We start from the raw sequence: 15,966 nt of genomic DNA on the forward strand, positions 1-15,966 counted from the left end.
AATATATATATATTTTTTTTGATCCAGTCCAGTTAGAAGATTTTATTAAAGATAAACCTTTGTTGAAAGTTTAATTACTATTAATGATATTTTCATCTTAGGAGGATGTTGGATGATATAGAGAATAGCCATTTTTGCCTGTCCACATAGTAGATGAAAGATAGATAGAGATCTTATATATTAAACGGTATTTGATAGGCAACCAGTGAGCTGATTTCAGTAATGAAGTAACATGATCGAATTTCTTTTTCCCTGTAATCATTTTTATTGAGGTGTTTAGCACCAATTGAAGGCGTTTTAAATCCTTTTGTATAATACCATAGTATAAAGAATTACCAGATGTGATGTGTGCTAGAAAAATGCTCGTTTATTTCAATGTCAGCAGCCACACAGGGCAGATAGGGACCTCTTTCTAGTCCCCCTGATAACCACTCCTCTGCTCAGTTTCAGAACTTCTGATGGACAGTCCCCTGGATCTCTGCTCCAGATCATGCTCGTTTATTTCAATGTCAGCGACTACACAGGGCACATAGAGACCTCTTTCTAGTCCCCCTGATAACCACTCCTCTGCTCAGTTTCAGAACTTCTGATGGACAGCCCCCTGGATCTCTGCTCCAGATCATGCCTGTGCATGTGCATAAGAGTTGTGCTTACTGTAAAACTCTTGTGCACATGTTCCAGGCATGTTCCTCTCTCACACATAGCACGTGTAATTTGAATAAATTTTATGCTTTGATGCCTGGAGGACAGTGTTTCAGCATTGTTCCCATGCAATGACATAGATGCCAATCGCTCGAGCATCCAATCCCTTAGCATTCTCTTGCATGAGAAGAATGCAAGAATTACTTGCCACTTGAAGCCATAGTTGTAGTCCTCGAAACAAATGCCTCTGATGATTCTTTTGTGCTGATTTTAGGAACTGAAGAATTTCATTGTGAACAGAAGTTTTTTTTGAAGACCAATTTTGCAAATGTTTTTGTATGATGAAGATAAAAGTACTGTATATACTCGAATATAAACCGAGATGCTGTCTCCAGAATTGCACACAATATTCTAAATGAGGTCTCACCACGGGCATCAATACCTCTCCTTATACACCTTGACCTTCTTCTAGCTTTCATTGCCGCCTTTTTTACCTGTTTGACCTAAGATCATAAACAAAAAAGAATCCAACCAAATCTGCAGTGGACCAAGCAGCAAAGCAAAAAACAAAACAAAACTGCAGAGGCATGTTCGGTTTTAGCATTGGATTCACACAGGCACTTGTTTGATACCTTTTTATTGCGTTTTGTTTCAATACCTTATCCACCATGGACCCCTGATGAAGGCGTGTTATCCGAAACATGGACCGTGTCCGGTCCCTTGGTTGATAATAAGGTTGTAGATTTATTGAAATAAACAATGCCTGCATCCTGTACATAGTCTGCAGTTTTGTTTTTTGCTGACCTAAGATCATCACATTCTATATCACACACAAGTCCTGCTCCTCTTTTCATGCACAAAAGTTCTTCACCCACTAAACTGTAACCATCACCTCTGGTTTTTGCGGCCCAAATGCATGACCTTGCATTTCTTAGCATTAAATCTTTGCCAAATTTCAGACCATTCTTCAAGCTTCGCTGTGTCCTTCCTCATTATTCACACCATCAGGGGTATCTACCATATTTTCACGCATATAACGCGCATGTTATACGTGTTTTTACAAACCGTGCATAACCTTACGCGTGAGCGCGCTATATAAAAATTTTTTATATAGCGCCCTAAAAGCCCTAAAAGACACCTATAAGAGGTTTTCTGAAGAAACGGTGGTGGTCATTGATCCGTGTGTGGTTGATGTAACAGCTATCAAGGCCATATATATGACTGAGTTATTCACAAATAACTCTAACCTATGCGCAGATTGTGTCTCAGGCCATTAGACACCCACTACAGAATATGCATACTTTCTGTAAATTATGTGGAAAACACTAAATATTAAGAAATGTAAAATGTAACTCAGATCTTCAAACCCCCCTTTCTTTAATAGATATACAATGCAAACTTTGAGCTGTTTAGACTGCTGAGATATGAGACTCCCCCGACGTCCGATTCACCCCCCCCCCTCCGCAGGACCGCTCGCACCCCCACCCCGAAGGACCATTCGCACGCACCCGCACCCCAACCCCGAAGGACCGCTCGCACACACTCCCACCCGCACCCCCACCCTGAAGGACCGCTCGCACCCCCACAGCCTCCCGACCCCCCACCCATCATGTAGAAGCTCCTACCGGTGTCCTGCTGCTTCCTCTTGGCGGTCCCGGCCCTTCTGTGAGCCCTGCGCCTGCTGCTTCCTCTTCTGGCGGTTCGCCCTTTCTCTAACGTCAATCCCTCTTGCCCCGCCAACTCCCCGACTCCCCGACACGATCAGGGCAAGAGGGAGCTCAAGTCCTCTTGCCCCAGCCAACCGCGGCACCCCCGACACGATCGGGGCAAAGGGGAGCCCAAGCCCTCTTGCCCCGCCGACTCCCCAACTCCCCGACAATATCGGGCCAGGAGGGAGCCCAAACCCTCCTGGCCACGGTGACCCCCACCCCGCACTACATTACGGGCAGGAGGGATCCCAGGCCCTCCTGCCCTCGACGCAAACCCCCCAACGACCACCCCCCCCCCAAGAACCTCCGACCGCCCCCCCCAGCCGACCCGCGACCCCCCTGGCCGACCCCCACGACACCCCCACCCCCCTTCCCCATACCTTTGTGTAGTTGGCCGGACAGACGGGAGCCAAACCCGCTTGTCCGGCAGGCAGCCAACGACGGAATGAGGCCGGATTGGCCCATCTGTCCCAAAGTTCCGCCTACTGGTGGGGCCTAAGGCGCCTGGGCCAATCAGAATAGGCCCGGGAGCCTTAGGTCCCTCTTGGGGGTGGGGCCTTGGGCACATGGTCGGGTTGGGCAAGAGGGCTTGAGCTCCCTCTTGCCCCGATCGTGTCGGGGGTGCCGCGGTTGGCTGGGGCAAGAGGGCTTGAGCTCCCTCTTGCCCCGATCGTGTCGGGGGTGCCGCGGTTGGCTGGGGCAAGAGGGCTTGAGCTCCCTCTTGCCCCGATCGTGTCGGGGGTGCCGCGGTTGGCTGGGACAAGAGGGCTTGAGCTCCCTCTTGCCCCGATCGTGTCGGGGAGTCGGGGTGTTGGCGGGGCAAGAGGGATTGACGTTAGAGAAAGGGCGAACCCCTGGAAGAGGAAGCAGCGCAGGCGCAGGGCTCACGGAAGGGCCGGGACCGCCAAGAGAAAGCAGCAGGACACCGGTAGGAGCTTCTATATGATGGGGGGGGGGGGTCGGGAGGCTGTGGGGGTGCGAGCGGTCCTTCAGGGTGGGGTTGCGGGTGGGAGTGCGTGCGAGCGGTCCTTCGGGGTAGGGGTGCGAGCTGTTCTGCGGGGGGGGGTGAATCGGACGTCGGGTGGGGGCATCAGGCTTTCAGGGTGGGGACAGGACTTCAAGGGGGAGAGGAGAGTCGGGGCGGGCGAAAGGAGAGTCGGGGTGGCCAGAGGAGAGTCGGGGTGGGTGAAAGGAGAGTCGGGCGGCGACGGGAGAGTTGGGCAGCATGCCCGGTATACAGGTGTGCGTGGTTTATAAAAATTTCTGTACATAAATTTGTGTTTTCCGCGCGCTATACCCGTGTGCGCGTTTTACACGGGTGCACGTTATCTACGTGAAAATATGGTACTCTTGAAGATTTTGGTATCTGCAACGAGGCAAATCTTACCCAAAAGCCCTTCAACAATATTGCTTAAAATGTTATAGAGAACAGGCCAAAGAATCACTGGCAATATCCCATTCCTCAGAGCAATTTCCATCAACTACTACCCTCTGTCGCCTTCCACTCAACCAGTTTCTAACCCAGTTTTGTCACTTCGGAGCTCATACCAAAGGCACTCAGTTTATTTATTAGATGCCTGTGTGGAACACTTTCAAAGTCTTTGCTAAAATCTAAATATACCACATTTAGTACAATCCCTCAACCCAATTCTCTGGTCACCCAGTCAATGAAATTGATCAGATTTGTCTGACAAGACCTGCCTCTAGTGAATCCATGTTGCCTCGGGTCCTGCAATACATTGGATTCCAGAAACCTCACTATTGTCTGTTTTAAAAGTGTTTCCATTAATTTACTTACCACAGAAATCAGACTTACTGGCCTGTAATTCCCTACTTCTTCCTTATTTCCACTTTTGTTTAGAGGGACCACATTTGCCTTTCTCCAGTCCTTCGGTACCACTCCCACTCTAGAGAGAAGCATTGAAAAGGTCAATCAGCGGAGCCACCAGAACTTCCCTAAGTTCTTCAGCACCCTCGGATGTACACCATCTGGCTCCGTCGCTTTGTCTACTTTTAATTTAGCTTGCTCCTCATGAACACAATCCTCTGAAAATCAATCATGGTCTACCACTACTCCATCCCATTTCTCATTTGTCTTCTGCGGTCCTGCTCCCTGTGCTTTAGCTGTGAACAAAGAACAGAAATATTTGTTAAGCTATTCATCCATATATTTTTCTCCTTCACCTTTGTCTCACAATGCCGCTTTTGCACTTCTTACTATCACTAATATATCTAAAAAAAAGTCTTGTCCCCCCCTGAAGACGGAATACTGGGCTAGATGGAACATTGGTCTGTCCCAGTAAGGCTATTATTATTAACATGTCTGCTATTTTTTCTTCCATTTGCATCTTTGCTTTCCTGACAACTTGACCAGCTTCTATTTAACTTTTTCAGATATTTTTGCCTATCTTACTCTTTCTGCAATATTTTGTAGTTTTATGAAAGCTAACCTCTTTTTCCTTATCTTTTCAGCTACTACGTTTGAGAACCAAAGCAGCCTTCTTTTCCTCTTACTTTCATTACTTTCCTTACGAAATAGTTGGTTGCTCCTTTCAGTTTTGCCCACTGTTTTCCTACTTCTTTCAGATGTTCCCATCCAGACAATTCCCTGACATAATCCTCCATATGAACAAAGTTAGGTTTTTTAAAGTCTAGAACCTTTACTTTTGAATGAGCCCTCTCTACACCTATCTTAACATTAAACCACACTGGATGCCAGATGATCACCAACTGTAACATCAGAAACACTTTCTCCATTTGTAAGTACTAAGGAGTGGATTCTCTAACACTTGCACTAAAATCTGATGTGCCACTATTGTGAGGTGTCACCCAAAGTGGCTCAAAGGATACAACCTATTATATATGCCAAAACATACCACTTATTAGGGACAGTGCACCTACTACCATCAGCTATTGTAGTGTCTTATAGAAACTTAAACTCAGGAAAAGGCCTCAGAATCGGAGCCTACGCACAGTCTTGATCACAGACTGAAGTTGTCAGCGTAGTTTTTTTATAGCTCCTTAGCTCCAGTCATAGGCCAAAAACCTGAGAATGTGTATTAGTATTTTTTAATTTTTATAACTATTTTTAATACTTTTTTGAATAAATAATTTTAAATCTTCTAAGTAACTGAATGTTATTTTAGTAGATGCAACTATTCCTAAGTTTTGAAAAAACTAGCAACTGAGCACTTATCTCAATCAACTTTCTTTCATGTGCTTCAGTATTGCCTCAGCTTCAAATGATTCATTGTTTGCTGTTAGATTGCTGCCACTGCCGTTTCGTGGATACACTACTTTTTCCACTGCTTCAGGGCCAACGGCAAAATCAATACAGCATCTATAGTATAATTAAAAGAATAAAAAGAAAAGAAAAGTTATCTATATACTGATATCATTTCTTAATTCCATAGTATCAGAGAATAACTTACTATTCACAGCCGCCAGAAGTTTTTCAAACCGGGTAAGTTAATTTATGTTGGACAGACATCCCGGAGATTTAATATAAGATTAACTGAACATAAAAGCAATATTAAAAATCAAGTGATAGGAGCTCCTTTAGCCAAACACTGCATTGAAGCGAATCATGACTTCTTTTCCTTGAAAGCCACTATCATTGAGATTGTTCACCGAAGTAATAGAGGGGGCAATTTTAAACGATATTTAGCCCAACGGGAACAGCGTTGGATTATTCGATTGGGATCTTTATCACCAAAAGGTTTAAATAAGAATGTAGAGTGGCAGCATTTTTACTAATTCTGTATCAAAATTGACTAGGAAATGGCTAGATAAACAACTAGCTTATACTGTAGTTCCCTTAAGGGTTAATGTCGGAAAATGACGTCAGCACTAGAGAATGACACGGTGGCGGTTTACCCGCGGCCACCGCATTTTAGCCGCGGGTCACCCACCGAAAACGGGGAAGAAAACTAGCAGTCGCTGCGGCGACGGGGACAAGGCCATTCACCGCCCGCGGGGCGGTGAATGGTCTTGTCCCCGCAGTGAGGCATGAAGGATCGCGCGGTCCCCGCAGCTCACACCCGCCTGCCCAATCGATTCTAGTGTTTAGCCAGCTCTCTCCCTTCTCCTCACCTTAGTTTGTAGATTTTCTTTTTCGGCGACCCGCACGCTATCAGAGAGCCGCGCACCCGCTGCTGCTCAGTTTCGATCTTCTGCTCTGACGCAACCGGAAACAGGAAGTTGCAGCAGAGCAGAAGATTGAACACTGAGCAGCCGCGCGTGCGCGGCTCTTTGGGAAAGCGTGCAGGTCGCCGAAAAAGAAAACCTATAAACTAAGGTGAGGAAAAGGGAGAGAGCTGGCTAAACACTAGGATCGATTGGGCAGGCAGGTAGTGGCTGCGGGGACCGTGCGATCGCTAGTGTTCCCGGCTCAAATTGGAAGGAGGGAGTGAAAGGGAAAAGGATTCTGGGCCAAGGGGATGAAGTCGGAAAGAAAAACCCACAGCAGGAAAGAAAGGGAAGGACTGGCAGGTGAGCCAGATGCTAGAAGCAGGGGGGGGGAAGAAAGAGGGAAAAAAGCTAGATGGGGTTGAAAAGAAGAGACACACTGGTATGGAAGAGGAAGATAGAGGAAATCTGGACACAGGAAGGTAACAGAAAGAGGGGAAATTATGTGCATGGGGCATAGGGACAGAGACATAAAGGGGACATGCCATGGGGATGGTATATGGACACAGGGGGGGCAATGACAGATACATAGGGGAGATATTAGAAATGGAGAAAATAGGAGCACAGAAGCGAGATGGTTTGTGGGGATGGGACAGGGACCGAGCTTGCAGGCTCCAGTGGCTTGCACAAATTACATTGTAACGTGCCATGAAAATAAGAGGAAGGAAGGTAGATAGGCCATGCGAGAGGAGCTGAAGGGTAGTAGAAAGGAACAGATGGTAAAGGAGGGAGGGAAGGGTGGTGGTGGAAAGGAATAGAACAGACATTGAAGGAGGGTGGAGAGGAACAGACCCCCAAGGGAAATGTGGAAGACAGAGTGGGAAGAAGACAGATGCCAGACTATGCGGGAGCGGAGGGAAGAAGATGGGTGCTAGACCAATTGGGGGGGTGGTTAAGGGAGAGGCACAGTAACAGCAAATGGAAGACGCAGAGAGAAGACACACAGTGGATGGAAGGAATTCAATGAGAAGATGTGGAAAGCAGAAACCAGACAACAAAGGTAGAAAAAAAAATTATATTTATTTATTTATTTTTTGCTTTAGGATAAAATAGTATATTAGTTGTGTTGATAAAAATTTATAAACAAAGCCCTGCCAGCTGAACATCTCTTTCTCTAGTTCAGCAGCAGGAACTTTGATTTATAAGAAAGGAATAAGCTAAATATTACAGTACTAAGGCTTATATGGATGTAGCGGGGACGGTGATGGGGCGGTGAATGGGATGGCAGTTGCGGTGACGGGGCGGTGAAAGGGATGGCGGTGACGGTGACGGGGCGGTGCAGAGGATGGTGAGCCGGTGACGGGGACAGATTTTTTCCCCGTGTCATTCTCTAGTCAGCACGTAATACAACGTTCATAGTCAGCACGTTATTATGTGAGTATAAAATGTATGCCGGTGCCATCTTGTCCCGGTTTGAAAAACTTCTGGCGGCTGTGAATAGTAAGTTATTCTCTGATACTATGGAATTAAGAAATGATATCAGTATATAGATAACTTTTCTTTTCTTTTTATTCTTTTAATTATACTATAGATGCTGTATTGATTTTGCCGTTGGCCCTGAAGCAGTGGAAAAAGTAGTGTATCCACGAAATGGCAGTGGCAGCAATCTAACAGCAAACAATGAATCATTTGAAGCTGAGGCAATACTGAAGCACATGAAAGAAAGTTGATTGAGATAAGTGCTCAGTTGCTAGTTTTTTCAAAACTTAGGAATAGTTGCATCTACTAAAATAACATTCAGTTACTTAGAAGATTTAAAATTATTTATTCAAAAAAGTATTAAAAATAGTTATAAAAATTAAAAAATACTAATACACATTCTCAGGTTTTTGGCCTATGACTGGAGCTAAGGAGCTATAAAAAAACTACGCTGACAACTTCAGTCTGTGATCAAGACTGTGCGTAGGCTCCGATTCTGAGGCCTTTTCCTGAGTTTAAGTTTCTATAAGACACTACAATAGCTGATGGTAGTAGGTGCACTGTCCCTAATAAGTGGTATGTTTTGGCATATATAATAGGTTGTGCCACTATTGTGGCCATAAATGTAACAATTTGAAAAAGGTGAGTCATTCTCTAAAAACCACACATGCATATGAGGTTCACAGAGGGTCACTAAATTTACATGGGACGAGTCGCTGGTGATAGTAATTGGTACATGCACAAAATACACCCACAAATTAAATTAAAAAAAGAGACCCCCAAATGGAAGACCGGTAGGAGGGCTGCCCACTTCTGCTGCCACTATCACACAAACCTCTGACATTCCCCCAGCAATGTGAGGAATGCCCATTCCTTCCCACTGCTACTGTCGCACAACTGCCCCCCCCCCCCCCAGCAGCAGGAAGGATGCCCACTTCTTCCCGCTTCCACCATCACACAAACCCCCGACACCCTCCAGCAACTGGAGGGATGCCCTCCCTCTGCCGCTGTTGCACACCCTCCCAGCACACACCCCCCAGCAGCGGGAGGGATGCCTACTCCCCTGCCACCATTGCACACCACTCCTGACACTTAGCTAAGAGCAGTGAAGAAAGATTTTTTTCTGTGCAAGACTTCGTTAAACTTTTTGAGAGACTGACACCCAGAGTATAAGACTTTTTGTCTTATCAGCCTTATCGTTTGACTTCTTGAAGAAGAATTGAAACGTGGCACGTTGGGGCCAAAGAAGTAATAACATAAGATAAGTGTTTTGATACTTATTACAAGATTTAACATAACTTCAGTAGTATTGTATTTTTGGAAGAGATGCAATGATAGGGTGGTGAGGTTTTGGGGGGAATTTTATTCCCCTTTTTCCTCCATGTCTCTGAGCACAAATTCTTCCTATATGAAAAGTTTACTATAAATAGTGAATTATATACTGAATGCCTCTGGCAAGCGTGTTGTTTATTATTTTTATTCTATTTGGAGTGGCAGCTCCCATCCCGTAGTGATGCCTATGACCTGGAAAGGATTTCTGGGCACTGGATGAAAAATACTGAGTTGTTTATAAATTTTGGATATTGCAAAGGAAAGATTTCTGTAGAAAATTAATATGCAAGCATAAACTTATTCAGCATGCTGGTTCTTAAATGGAGCACAGGTTGTGATGACACATTTTCTTTGTCCTCTTCTTGAAGTTGCAGCAAAAAGAATCCATTGACTTAATGGGCCTTTTATATTTTTACAGGGATAGAAGGGCTAAAACTGAATCTAGCCCTAGGAAACCTTTACAAGTTGGCCAGTGGAGCGCTCTGTATGACTGACTGATACAATAAAACTTTGTATGGCCTGAATCTCAGCTAATGTGGGTTGTTGGTTTTTTTTCTTCATTTTCTTTCCTAGGTGATCAATGTGGATTTGGTCCACATTGAAAGCAGGGCAAATGACATTATTAAATCGGACAGAAATATCCAGCTGGTGCTTGGGCAGCTCGTGGATGAGTAAGTACATGTACTGGATGAGAAAGGGAATGCATTGCCCCATATTGGATCCAATTGATTTGAGCTGCTGCCAGCTTTGTGTCCTAATGCATTTTCCAACCTAATGAGACTGATTAAGCTTTGTAATGTAATCCTATTAGCTGGGATTGCACTCTGGCTTTAGCCCGATGAAACCACATCTGTTAATCAGAACCTGTCACCTCTTACTAAATGCTAGGTTCTTGAAATGCTGTAAAGCTAGCCAAGCTTCTTACTATTAAAATTCCTAATGTGTTAGATATATCAGTAGACAGGACTAGGGTCCTGGCAGCTTTCTTTGGAATCCTGTTTGTGATAGTGATTGCAGAGCATTATTGCTCACTGAGCTTATTATTTAGTTAACAGAAGGACTCTTTTCTGTCCTAGGTTACCAGAGAACCTATCTACTTTTAATATGGCATGATACTTTCTCTGAAGCTGTCTTGTTCCCTAACTTAAAGCAGATGATTATTCTTTAAAGTAATGCAAATGGCACTTTCTGTGTCGATAGCTATAGGTTCTGTGATCTTGGACTATTTTGTTTTAGTGTATGTAATCTTGGAAACCGCTGAGATTTTTGGCGGTATAGAAATTTTTAAAAATAAATAAATAAAATAAAAAGGGGTTAAAACCATTGGTGTAGTTTGGGGGAGAGGGAGAGCAAAACGAGCTGCTTATCCGGCATCCCGCCTTTCTCCTCCAGCAGGAAACCTCTCTCCCTTCCCTACAAACTCTGCTTCAATTTCCTGTCCCCACAAAGGCGGGACACTGCAGCAGAGGTCTCACCATGGACAAAGTCTGCATATCAATCTTCTTTAGCACTCTCCAGACCAGTAGAGGTTAACTTTACGAATGGGTATATATCTAATCATGACCAGCAGGTGGAGACTGAAAACAAAACTTTGGGACAGTATATCCTAGCCCCTCCTCTCTATTTCCCTCAGTCTGTCTTCTTTCAGTCTCCAGCAGGTGTTGAGTGATCTGTACCCATCTCCCTTGGTAGGGCTGTTGGAATTTGTTTAGGGGGTTTATTGTCCCTGTTTTTAGCCGGACGGAGCTTGGGCGGACTCTGTTTGGGGGTTCGTCCGACCTCGGGGGTGTCAAACCCGGCGGGTCACGAGCGGGGTCCCTCCCCCCACTTCCTCCACCTCCCCACATTTTTTTAGAGGAGCCTCAGCAGTAAGCCTTGCCCCCTAAATCAAGCAAGGCATATTGCTTCGAGAGCCTGTGGAGTCTGTTCTGTAAAAAAAAAAAAAAATCCTGAGGTAGTGCTGGTCTGGAGGGTTGTATCCCTTTAAGAAAACTGTATTTTACTGTATTTTTTCAACTAACCGGCACTTTTTTGCAGCTAGGTCGCGTATGGAGCAATGAGCACTTCTAAAGGGAAAAAGTGCTCATTGTGCTCCAGACGCGAGGCACTCGCGGCCGGCCTGTGCAAGCGGTGTTCAGGCCGGTGCGGTGGAGGAGCTCCGTCGGCAGCGGCTGCAGGCGCCCAGAGCTCCCCGCCGATGGTGCCTCGCGAGTCGGCAGGGAACGGTGGGGAAGCCCGGTCTTCTCCGTCCGCCCACGGAGGGATTCCCCAAACCGCCGACGGTCGGGTTTTAGAGGATTCCCTCTCAGCTGATTTTTTGACAGCTGATGCCGGCTTGCCTGCTTTAGCGGCTGAGACTATTCAGGTTTCTCAGCCGCTTCAGGCTATGGAGGGAGCTTTTTTGGCGGGAAAACCGCCATCTTCTCTGTCTGGCCCCTCCATTTTGTCTTCCACCTCAGGTGACCTTCCCCCTGTTTTGACTATGCAGGGGCAAGGTTCTGCTGGGTCCCCTGCTGTGGCAGGGAGTCCCTTGGGACCCTCGGGGGGTTTTTCTCCTGAATTTTTCTTTTCTTTATGCAGAGCCTATTTTCAGGCGGCTGGGGGTCCCGGTTGCGCCCAGGGGGTTTTGGGGGGTGGGTTTTCCTCCGCGCTCCCTGCGGCTTTGCCTCTTTCGTCTGGCGTGACGTCCCCTCCGCCGCCTCCCTTGTCCAAGCGTCCGCGGGTGTCGTGGGACGAGAATTTGTGGTCGGAGGAACGGGTCGGTCTGGAGGAGGACCTGGACCCTTCTGAGGAGTTCCAGGACTCTCTGGAGGGGATGGAAGCTGGCGGCGGGTTGTCGGATTTCCCGTTCTCCAGTGACGAGGCGTCCGTGGTGCGCCTTTTTCAGAAAGATGAGCTGCCTGACCTTATTCAACAGGTTTCTTCGGTTTTGCGTTTTGAGGACGCGCCGCCGGAGACTCCGCGTGTGGGGGACCCCCTGTTACGGGGGATCCGTTCCGTTTCCCGCTCTTTTCCTATGCATCAGGATATTCGGGATATTATTCTAGAGCAGTGGAAAACGCCGGAGACGCCGTTTCGGCTGGCGCGCAGCATGGCTCGCCTGTATCCCATTCCTGAAGGGGATCGGGCTACGTTAGCTTCGCCAGTCGTGGATGCGGTGGTCTCGGCAATTTCCAAGCGGCATACCGTGCCTGTTGAGGGCGGTTCTGCCTTGCGGGACCCTGAGGAGCGCAAATTGGAGAGCATCCTTAAGCAAAATTTTCAGGTCTCTGCCTTTGGGGTCCAGGCGGCTATTTGTGGGGGACTGGTCGCTCGCGCCGTGTTTCGGTGGGCGGAGTGGGTCTTGGATCGAGAGTCTGACGACTGGTCTCTGGTGGATCAGGAGGTTGCGAAGATTGAGATGGCGGCCTCATTCCTCTCAGATGCTCTATATGACTTGGTGCGGATCTCGGCTAAGTCTATGGCTTTTGGCGTGGCCGCAAGGCGTGTGTTGTGGCTGCGCGCTTGGGCGGCGGATGCTGCGTCCAAAGCTAAGCTTACTAAATTTCCCTTTCGGGGGTCGTTTTTGTTTGGAGAGGACTTGGATAAGTTGATTCAGACTCTGTCGGACTCGAAAGTTCCCTGTCTGCCGGAGGACCGTGCCCGCCCGGCGTCTCGGGGGGGTGCGGCCCGGGGGCGTTTGCGGGATTTTCGCAAGTATCGCCCTGGGCGTGGGGCTGCTTCTTTCCAGTCTCCGGGATTTTCCCGGGGTCGGTTCTTCCAGCGCATGCAGCCCTTTCGGGGGGCCCGTCGGGGGGCAGGGAATCCCTCCGCCGGTTCCCCCGCTTCCCGTCCTGCACAATGACGCCTTGCCGGCGCCCCCTTTGGTTCCGGTGGGGGCCCGGCTGCGCGAATTTTTCCCCAAATGGGCCGAGATCACGTCCGATCAGTGGGTCCTGGAGGTGGTGCGGGACGGTTATGCCCTGGAGTTCGCCCGCTCTCTGCCGGATTTTTTCCTCGCTTCTCCGTGTCAGACTCCGGGGAAGACGCAGGCTTTTCGCCAGACCCTTCAGCGCTTGCTAGATCTCAGGGCAGTTGTTCCGGTGCCCCCTCCGGAGTGGGGCACGGGCAGGTACTCCATTTACTTTGTGGTGCCCAAGAAGGAGGGGACCTTTCGGCCCATCCTCGATTTAAAAGGGGTCAACAGGGCTCTCAAGATTCCCTCTTTCCGTATGGAAACTCTGCGGTCGGTCATTCTGGCGGTTCAGCCGGGGGAGTTTCTCACTTCTCTCGATCTGACGGAGGCCTACTTGCATGTTCCCATTCGGGCCTCTCATCAGCGTTTCCTGCGCTTTGCGATCTTGGGTCGGCACTTTCAGTTCTGTGCGCTTCCCTTTGGGCTGGCCACGGCTCCTCGGACGTTCACCAAGGTGATGGTGGTCGTCGCGGCAGCCTTGCGGTCGGAGGGCATCCTGGTACACCCCTACCTGGACGACTGGTTAATTCGGGCAAAGTCATTGCAGGAAAGCTCCCGGGTTACTGCTCGGGTGGTGGAGTTTCTCCGGTCGCTGGGCTGGGTGGTCAACCTTTCCAAGAGTCGGTTGGTCCCGGCTCAGCGTCTGGAGTACCTAGGGGTGCTGTTCGACACCTCCTTGGGGAAGGTCTTCCTCCCAGAGGGCCGGGTGAGCAAATTGCAATCTCAGATTCGCCTGCTTTTGGCGTCCCGGTGTCCTCGGGCGCGAGATTTCCTCCAGGTCTTGGGGTCGATGGCGGCGTCCCTGGACGTGGTGAGGTGGGCGCGGGCCCACATGCGTCCTCTCCAGTATGCTCTGCTCCAGAGGTGGTCTCCCCAGAGGCACGGGATGGATGTTCCGGTTCCCCTGCGAGGCTTGGCGCGCTGCAGTCTGCGTTGGTGGCTCCAGACCCCTCACCTAGTTCAGGGGGTGGGTCTGGATCTCCCGCAGTGGACGGTGCTCCTGACGGATGCGAGTCTCCTGGGTTGGGGGGCTCAGTGTTTGGGTCACTCAGCTCAGGGCTCCTGGTCCGCGGAGGAGGCCGCCTGGTCGATCAACGTGTTGGAGACCAGAGCGGTCCGTCTGGCGCTGTTGGCTTTCCACTCCCTGTTGCTGGGCAAGTCGGTCAGAGTGCTGTCGGACAATGCCACGGCGGTGGCTTATGTCAATCGTCAGGGGGGCACCAAGAGCACTCAGGTGGCGCAGGAGGCGGCTCTGCTCATGGTTTGGGCGGAATCCCATCTGCTGGACCTCTCGGCCTCTCATATAGCCGGAGTAGAAAATGTTCAGGCAGACTTCCTCAGTCGTCACTTCCTAGATCCAGGAGAGTGGTGTCTCGGCGCCGAGGCGTTTCAGTTGATAGTGCAGGCTTGGGGGCAGCCCCTGATGGACCTGATGGCCACGGGTGGCAACGCCAAAGTGCCCCGCTTCTTCAGTCGTCGCAGGGACGGTCTGGCCGAGGGTCTGGATGCTCTGGTCCAGCAGTGGCCAACGGAGGGGCTGTTGTATGTGTTCCCTCCTTGGCCGCTGGTGGGCAGAGTGCTTCTTCGCATTGTTCACCATCCGGGTTTGGTGGTGCTGGTGGCGCCGGATTGGCCTCGCCGTCCGTGGTATGCGGATCTGGTGAGGCACCTGGTAGCGGATCCTCTTCCTCTGCCTCTCTCGGACGACCTTCTGATGCAGGGTCCCATTCCCATGTTCGACCCGTCTCCCTTCTGTCTTACGGCGTGGCTCTTGAAAGGGGTCGCCTTAGCAAGAAGGGATATTCAGACAAGGTGATCTCTACACTGTTGGGGTCCCGGAGGCTTTCTACCTCTCGGGCTTATGTGCGGGTTTGGCGTCTCTTTGAGGAATGGTGTCGGGCGCGGGGAGTGACCTCTTTTCGCGCTTCTCTGCCTAACATTCTGGAGTTCTTGCAGGATGGCCTGGATAGAGGCCTGGCTTGGTCTTCTCTCCGGGTTCATCTTGCGGCCCTGTCGGCTTTTCGAGGGTTGGTGTCAGGTCAGCGTTTATCGGCTCTTCCTGATGTGATTCGGTTTTTGCGGGCGGCCAAGTTGCTTAGGCCTCCCCTACGGCCCTCGGTTCCCTCTTGGGATCTTAATCTGGTTCTCTCTGTTTTGGTGCGTCCGCCTTTCGAGCCCTTGGACGACTGTTCTTTGAAGGACCTTACTTTGAAGGCGGTCTTTTTGGTGGCCATTACTTCTGCTAGGCGTGTTTCTGAGCTGCAGGCTTTCTCTTGTAGGGCTCCCTTCTTGGAGTTTTCTAGGGAGCGGGTCGTCTTGCGGCCTGTTCCTTCCTTTCTGCCGAAGGTTGTTTCTCCTTTTCATGTCAATCAATCGGTGGTTCTCCCGGTCTTGGGTGGTCGGGAGGGCTCTTCTGAGCAACGGCAGCTGCGCAAGTTGGATGTCGGTCGGGTCCTTCGCTCTTATGTGCAGCGGACCCAGGAATTCCGGAAGTCCGATCATCTCTTTGTCCTCCTGGCGGGTCCTCGTCGGGGAGCTGGCGCTTCTAAGGCTACTATTGCGCGCTGGATCAAGGAGACGATTGCTTCCGCTTATCTTCTGAAACAGCAGCCTGTTCCGGAGTTTCTCAAGGCTCATTCCACTCGGGGTCAGGCGGCTTCTTGGGCTGAGTCGTCGCTCGTACCTCCAGTGGATATTTGTAAGGCTGCGGTTTGGTCCTCC

General features: G+C 49.4%; 1 protein-coding gene across 4 annotated transcripts in view; it reads left to right on the forward strand.

Moving 5' to 3' along the window:
* The window catches only part of UFL1 (UFM1 specific ligase 1), a 149,236-nt gene that overhangs the window by 13,468 nt on the left and 119,802 nt on the right, over positions 1-15,966 (forward strand). For all 4 annotated transcript variants that reach the window (XM_033937241.1, XM_033937243.1, XM_033937240.1 and 1 more), the window contains one exon: positions 9,864-9,961. In XM_033937241.1, the coding sequence (XP_033793132.1) occupies positions 9,864-9,961 (98 nt within the window). The remainder of the gene's footprint in view (positions 1-9,863; positions 9,962-15,966) is intronic.

This window comes from Geotrypetes seraphini, chromosome 3 (genome assembly GCF_902459505.1).
Source record: "Geotrypetes seraphini chromosome 3, aGeoSer1.1, whole genome shotgun sequence".
Classification (NCBI taxonomy): Eukaryota; Metazoa; Chordata; class Amphibia; order Gymnophiona; family Dermophiidae; genus Geotrypetes; species Geotrypetes seraphini.